This window comes from Cynocephalus volans, chromosome 6 (genome assembly GCF_027409185.1).
Source record: "Cynocephalus volans isolate mCynVol1 chromosome 6, mCynVol1.pri, whole genome shotgun sequence".
NCBI classification, from domain to species: Eukaryota; Metazoa; Chordata; class Mammalia; order Dermoptera; family Cynocephalidae; genus Cynocephalus; species Cynocephalus volans.
In genome coordinates, this window is record NC_084465.1 from 76,302,858 (window position 1) to 76,310,487 (window position 7,630).

At 43.0% G+C, this 7,630-nt stretch overlaps 1 protein-coding gene across 4 annotated transcripts; it reads left to right on the top strand.

Annotated features, from left to right (window-relative positions):
• The first annotated feature begins 5,071 nt into the window (after window positions 1-5,071).
• On the top strand, window positions 5,072-7,347 carry ARL4A (ADP ribosylation factor like GTPase 4A). Of its 4 annotated transcripts, none has more exons than XM_063100782.1 (2): window positions 5,072-5,235; window positions 6,346-7,347. In XM_063100782.1, exon 2 carries the CDS (start codon window positions 6,433-6,435, stop codon window positions 7,033-7,035), a length of 603 nt encoding a protein of 200 aa, XP_062956852.1. In that variant the 5' UTR covers window positions 5,072-5,235; window positions 6,346-6,432; the 3' UTR covers window positions 7,036-7,347. The 4 variants fall into 4 exon arrangements, with proteins under 4 accessions (XP_062956852.1, XP_062956849.1, XP_062956851.1 ...); XM_063100779.1 differs by having other exon boundaries at window positions 6,349-7,347; XM_063100781.1 differs by lacking the exon at window positions 5,072-5,235 and adding an exon at window positions 5,835-5,924.
• Window positions 7,348-7,630: the final 283 nt, after the last annotated feature.

Sequence of the window (7,630 nt, forward strand, 5' to 3'; positions counted from 1 at the left end):
GTTTTCACTTTTTATCCAAGTGGAACAGTGTGAAAGTGTTAACCATATATACTCTGATAATCATTCCCCCACCCCCACAGGATAACCATCAGTAATAAAACAAACAAACATTCAGTGAAAACAAAACAACAGAGATGCTTAAAACAGAAAAATGTGGCTAAAACTTGGGCTAAAATATTTTGAAACATTGATAGCTCAAGGGTAGAGGAAAATTATTTTTCTCAAAACCATAATTAATTTCCACCTCAAATGTTGTAAAGATCTGTACACTCCTTTGGGGCCTCCTGCTCTCAGGGTTAAGAAAACCACCTGAAAGGGTCCACTACTTATAAAAACGTAGCAAGTATCTGATGATTGACTTAGGAATAGTGAAATAACAGTTAAACTTAATGCAGGTATTTTACATTGAGAAACTAAGCATTTTATTCTTAGTTTGGTGCATTCAAAGTTGTTTTTAACATATGTTGACTATTTAATGATAAATAGGTACATGTCATTTATTTTGTATTTTTTTCCTTATGGAATTGTGCCTTTAAAACTATCACCTGTTTTTGTGGAGGCCTGGGGGTTCTTGTTTTTGCAGTTATTCTTAGGATATTAAACATTCATTCAATAAATTCACTGAGCTCCTACTGTGTTCCAAACATTGCTGTAGATAGTGGGGATAGAGCAGCACACAAGATTGGCATTATCCTTGCTTCCTGGATCTTAACTGTGGGAATGTAGAGGGGGGCAGTTAGTAAAGGCACACAATAAACAAATGCATATCATGTCAGGTAATGACAAGTGCTAGGAAGAAAAACAAAAGCAGAATGATGGTGGAGAGGACAGAGTAAGGCAGATACTTTAAATATGGCATTCAGGGAAGGCCTGAGGCCTGGGGGAAGAGCTTTCCCTCAGAAGCAGAGACTACATGAGTGGACCTGGGACATGATGGGCATGAACTAGAGGACAGCAGTGGGGGTGGTGAGAAGAGGTCAGCTTTGGATACATGTATCAACAGGACTTGCTGGTGGATTACCTGTGATATATGAGGATGACTCCTAGGTTATTGCTCTGAGCAAGTAGGTAAATGGGGTTGTCAATGAATGAGATAGGAAATACTGAGTCTGAGGAGTCTGAGAAGCTGTTTGAGATGCTTATCTGCCATTCAGTCACGGAGTTCAGGAAAGAGGTCCAGGTTGGAAACAAATTTGGGAGAATAGATACTGGAGGAGATTACCTAAAAAGGAAGTACAGATAAAGACCTAAGAACTGAACCTTGAAACACTCTAACAAGAGGACATGAAAACCTGTGAAAGAAAGATAAAAATGTCCATAGTAAAAGACAGAAATGTAAAAAGTCTGGACAAAGCTGGACTATTGAAATAAAACATAACACAATGTTAGTTAAAACTGGAATCAGGACTCATCTGTTGTGACATGTAGCACTATTGAGGCCCTGACAAAACTTGATGTTTTGTTTATCATTTCAGCAAGAAGTTGGCTCAAGGCCAGGAAATAGGGACGGAGAAAGTAGGCCTTGTGTGTGGTGTGGCAAGACATCTTCCACCACTAGCCTCTTGGCAGTTGGGCCTTCCCAGAGGAAGGGGCAAACTGTCCTGTAACTTGCAACTGGGTGGAGGCAGGCCTGGAATCTGCCCATAAAAGACGTTTATGAGGAGGGTCTGGACTTGTAGACCCTGATTATTCTTATCTAGGGCCCAATCTAAGTGAATTTTGAGTTGTACTTCCCTTCTAACATCCTCTTTCTAACATCTTGCCAAAAATTGTACCCTGGGTTTATGCGGTGGGGGACCAAAGTGAATTAACCTAAATGTAGACTCCCTAGAGTGTAGTGGATGAGAACAGACTCTGGAGGCAGACAAAGGGGATAAATCCCTGCTCTACTGCTTATTAGCTAAAAATCAATTAGGAGGTGAATTAACTACCTTAGGTAAGAAATCATGAGAACCAGATGTAAGTAGTGGAAATGGGAATGGAAAGAAAGAAATGGATCAAAGGGAGATTGGTGGCTAATCATAAATAGGACATAAGAGAATTTTTTAAATGGCTCTGAGATTTTTAATTGAGACTATTGAAATGAATAACAATCAACCAAAACAGGGACTAAAAAACAAGGGCTAAAGGACGAAAATATCCTTTTTCTAGCACATCCTTTCTTCCTATGGGAATTTAGAATCTCCCCTTTTGAATGTACTTGAACAGTTAGCAACTCTGTGCCTCCATTCCTTGCATAGTCTTCCTCCTACTTGCAATTCTGTTCCCCCACCTCTTGCCCAGTGATGAGTTCTCTGAATATCCAGCTTAAAAATGACATTTCTCTGTTAAGCTACCCTGACTCTGTCAGAGAAAATTTGTATAAGCATAGGGCTTAATAATAAGTTATATTTTACTATTCAGAAGCCCTACTAACTATTACAGGAATTATGTGCTTGCATGTGTGTGTGTATCTATCACCTTAGTGGGACTAGTTCTTTCAACCAGAGACCATGCCTTCTATTTATCCAGACCTTTGAACTTGGGAAATTCCAATAAATATGCATTGAAACAAAAGAAGTGAGGAATCCTAAGAAAAGAATAACTATATCGACCTATCTCTGTGTATATGGAGTGACAAAGGTCAGGAAAGACATTAGTTTCAGTATGTGAACGCTTAACTTACATATATCACAGAAAATCAGATTGTAGAAGAGAGGAAGAATGTTACAGGGATCAGATTTTATCTGGATTCTGATATTTAATTAAAGGGGAACAAGGTAAATTACTCAGTTGCAGGTATTTAAAAAAGAAAACTTATCCAATTTCTTAAGATCAATATTTTCTCAAAATGTCTGATCATTAATTACCTGGACTACTCATTTAAAATGTAGATCACGGCCCCTCTCCTGATAATTCTGAGAGGTCTGGAATGGGGACCAGGAATCTATAGATTTACGAGTACCACCAGGTGATTCTCATTATTAGCCCCTAGTGTCTCTAATTTTTTCATGGTGCCTCAGGCCAAAAGAAATACCCAAAAGGTCCATTTATTAAGTAGATAGATTCAAACTTAATAGTTGTAGTTGTTAACATAGTCCAACAGATGTCACTGTGTTTCCCTCAAAAAGTTAAACTATCCCACAGAACCTGTAGGAATTCCTTGAGGAACCCCAGGGCACCACAGCACACAGTTACGAGCTACAGCCTAAAGGGAACATTTTCCTGGCATAACATATAAATAAAATATCTGAACAGCCTTCTATAGGAAGATTGTGCAACAAAGTGGACAGTGTGTTCCATAAATTTTATCATATTTGAAATCATTTGTTGCTATTTTCATATGGTTGCTATTGTGTATAGAAGTGGAGCACCAAACATTTTTCTTTAAAAAGGCAGAGAGCAAATATTTTAAGCTCTATGGGGCACAGATGATCTCTATTGCACATTCTTATCTTTCCTCTTGCAGCTCTTCAAACATGTAAAAACCATTCTTATCTCCTGAATTTGACTCACAGGCTGTAGTTTGCCAACCAAGCCTAGGTTATAACATTTAAGTGCAATTCAGTGAGGGTGATTCTGCAAGGCTGGAAGCTCTCAGTGTTTTCATATCTCATCTGTTTTGCTCCAGGGAAGACTGCAGAAATGCACCTATGCCAGGAATACTGGATGGACCTACTCAATTTCAAAACCATTGTAAACAGACGGAGGTCATGAAATTTTCTTGCTCTAAATTCATCATTTAACGAGGATTTACAAGTTATTCCCGTTTAATAAAGAATCCATGAAATTTCCAAGAAAAACAGACTAGTTATTGAACTTTATCACTTATATGTTAATTACTGTAAATGGCTAACGAGATACCACAATCATAATAAGGCAATCCTTAGCTTATACTAGATATAATAAGTAACTTTATAGAATATGCCATTTGAGATTTCTAGCTCTTATTTCCAAAATCAGTATTGCTGTTTTGAAACGGTTTAATACTCAGGTTTCATGTCAGCTATTTTAAAAAATCCATAGAATCCTTGATTCCTATGCTAGTCATAAAGGCAGTAAATATCACTAGCAATAGTGATCTTGAGAAAAATCAGGAAATTTCTTGGAAAAATTACAAGCCATATTTTTTAAAAATTACATTTTTTAAAAAGTACACCATATAGATTCTTCTAAGTTACAATCTTAGTCTCCACCAAAAAAAAAAATGGTGCTTCATTAAAGCTTTCCCTCAACTTTAAGTCTTTACCCTTCTTCTATTTTGTCATTAAGCACCCTGAAATTACTGCTGATCACATATCAAAATAAATGTATTCATGTGACAATTTGGTTACTTTCTTTTCCTCCCCTAGACGTTCCAATATTCCACGAGAGCAGAGACAGTGTGTTTTGCTTATCATTTTATCCGAAAGCACATAGAATTGTTGTGCCTTCTGCCTATGTTTGAGAATTTATGGATCAAAGAACTACATTTAGTCAGAATCATCCACCGGAAAGCATTATGCGTTTAATGACTAGCACACTTAGATCATCAGTCCCAGGATCACCACTTATTTTGCTGGGGTCATTAGAAACATCCATTTAATCTATCAGAGTTTATTTCCTCATCTGTAAAACTGGGATATGTCTACCTGTCGCCCCCTCACGGGATGTAGCTAGAATCAAGTGGGAGAGCGAGCGTTCACTTGCTTTGCAAAATGAAGGTGCATTACGCGTGCCGCCAGCCCAGGCCGCCCAAGGCGGCTACTGAGGTACCTCCACGTCACCCGTTACATAAGGGGCCCGCTCGTCTGGTGTCCTCTGGAATCCCTGACCCTGCATCACGCGGCCACCGCCCCAAGGGCGTCCTGAGGAAGGGCGGTGCCGGGTGGGGCCTGCCCGAAGCTAGCTGGAGGGGTCAGAAGGGCTCGGGAGAGCAACGGCTCCCGGGCAGAGTCCGGAAGCCCCACCCGACCTCGCGGGCAGCCAGCACCGGGCGGTTTCGAACGTGACCTTGTTTTGGCGTTGCTAGGAGACCCGGCTCCCGCGCGCCCCCCACTGGCCGGCTCCCGGGTGACGCACGCAAAAGGGGCGGGGCCGCAGCAGGCGCGGGGAGCTGCCGGGGAGCACTGTCGGGGCTGCCTGGCGCCCCTGCAAGCGGCGCCCCGTCCCCTGCCACCGGGCAGGGCTCGCTGGTGCCCACGGACAGGGATCAGCACGCCTCTCAAGCGGCTGAGAGAGACGCTGAGTCAGGACGAGGAAAGGCCGGCTAGTCAGGTAAGCCGCAGCGGGGCGGGCGGCTGGGATGACCACACCCTTCCCCGGGGGAAGAGCCGGCCGGGTGCGGAGGGGCGAGGGGAAGGGATCCTGCTGCGGGGGCTGAGCCTGCCTCCGTGGGGCTGCAGGTCTGATCACTTACGCCTGAGGGACCTGCGCGGCCACAGCGGGCATCCTCAGGCTAGAGGACAAAGGGTTAACGCGCCGGTGGTGACTGCGGGCCCCGGATGTGAGAACCGCGGCGTAGCGTCGGTCGGCCGCGCTGCAGGTGCGCCCAGGCGGGCGGAGCCGGCGGCCTGGCGGCGACCTGACAGGTCCAGGCCGTGCCTCCCCTGCAGGGGCCGCTGCGCTCCCATCGAGAGCGCCTTGTTTTCTAACTTAAGGGCAACAGGTGGTGCCGGTGGACCGAGACAGAGCCGGGCTCGGCCCGGCTGGGAGCGGCAGTTGGCCTCGCCAGTTAGGGCGCGGGGGCGGGAGTTGAGTGGCTGCCCTGACGTGGGGGACCAATGAGAGTTGGGATCTGGGTGGGCCGCGAGGAATGGGCGTTGCTGGAGTCTGAGTCCAAGGTTTTTAGTGCGGCAACTGCCAGAGTTGCGTGGAGAGCTGAGCTCAGTGGACGTGAGGTGCTTTCTCCTGCCTAGAATCGCCTGCGATGCTTTCTCATTTGGACCCAGACTCCAGTGCGGGAGGTGAGAGCTTTGTTATTTGGGGGAGAGGAGTGGAATAGTGATCTTGGGTATGCTGTTAAGACTGTGGAATTGGGTTTCCAAGATAGGATTATCTGAGTTTTCTGCCCGAATAACACTTCTGTGGTTAAGGAGACTTGGACTGGATACTGGTGACTGGGTTGTCTCCGGAATGAGCTCTTTGAGGTTTGGGGACCGAGAGCAGTAGAGAAAAGTACCTGTTAGCGCAATTTAAATGAATCAAAGAATTTCGATCCCAACTATTCCATCGTTTGTCTTGGATTGCGTACGTTTCACATCTCCTCTGGTTGTTTACTAAAGCAAGTTTTATTAAGTTCTTTGTGTTGCTTATTTTAGCAAAAATAGAGAAAACCCGTTTATTAGTGTTATTTCACAGGAATAACTTATTCATTTTCCTCCCCAGCAGTCTTGTAGAATCACCTAGGAAGAGAAATTCTAAAGCAGTTAAGAAGAAAGCATTTCAATTTGGGACACTTATTTGCAGCTGGAAATGGGGAATGGACTATCAGACCAGACTTCTATCCTGTCCAGCCTGCCTTCATTTCAGTCCTTCCACATTGTTATTCTGGGTTTGGACTGTGCTGGAAAGACAACTGTCTTATACAGGCTGCAGTTCAATGAATTTGTGAATACCGTACCTACCAAAGGATTTAACACTGAGAAAATTAAGGTAACCTTGGGAAATTCAAAAACAGTCACTTTTCACTTCTGGGATGTAGGTGGTCAGGAGAAGTTAAGGCCACTGTGGAAGTCATATACCAGATGCACAGATGGCATTGTGTTTGTTGTGGACTCTGTGGATGTCGAAAGGATGGAAGAAGCCAAAACTGAACTTCATAAAATAACTAGGATATCAGAAAATCAAGGAGTTCCTGTACTTATAGTTGCTAACAAACAAGACCTCAGGAACTCATTGTCTCTCTCAGAAATTGAGAAATTGTTAGCAATGGGTGAACTGAGCTCATCAACCCCGTGGCATTTGCAGCCTTCCTGTGCAATCATAGGAGATGGACTAAAAGAAGGACTTGAGAAACTACATGATATGATAATTAAAAGAAGAAAAATGTTGCGGCAACAGAAAAAGAAAAGATGAATATTGATACCTTTTATATCTGTGTGGAGTAGGGTTTCACTGGTCTGATTTTGACAAACGGAAGAGTTTCTGCAGCCTGGTTTGCCTCTCTGTCCTTCTGGATGCTATTAAAGCTTTGTTTTGTTGAATAATCAGATACCCAACTCTGTTGCCTTGTAGAAGATGAGTAAATGCAATGCTTCTAAAGTGGTCTCTTCTCCCCACCCCACAAATCTTTTGGTACTACTGTTTTGGAAACCAAGCAAGGATAGTAAATTGACCAGAAAACACTTGTGGCAATTTGACCTGCAGTTAGTGAAATAAAACTTTGAAGAGTGTCTGCCTAGTGTTTTGTGCTTATGTCTTTCAGGGGGTGGGGGGGAAGCTTTTGCAAGGAAATTGCATACAAGGCTTTGTATGTTAAGATAAAATGCTAATGAATGGAAATGTTAAGATAGATTAATATATATACAGTTATATTGATCACATTGGTCCAAACAGTCCTTTTCTGATGTAAGGGACAAGGAGGAAGTGTTTGTTTTTTTAAGTTTTGGTCAAATGATTTTTGACATTTTCTGGAATCAAATAATTTAATGTAATATCTTAATTCTAGTCA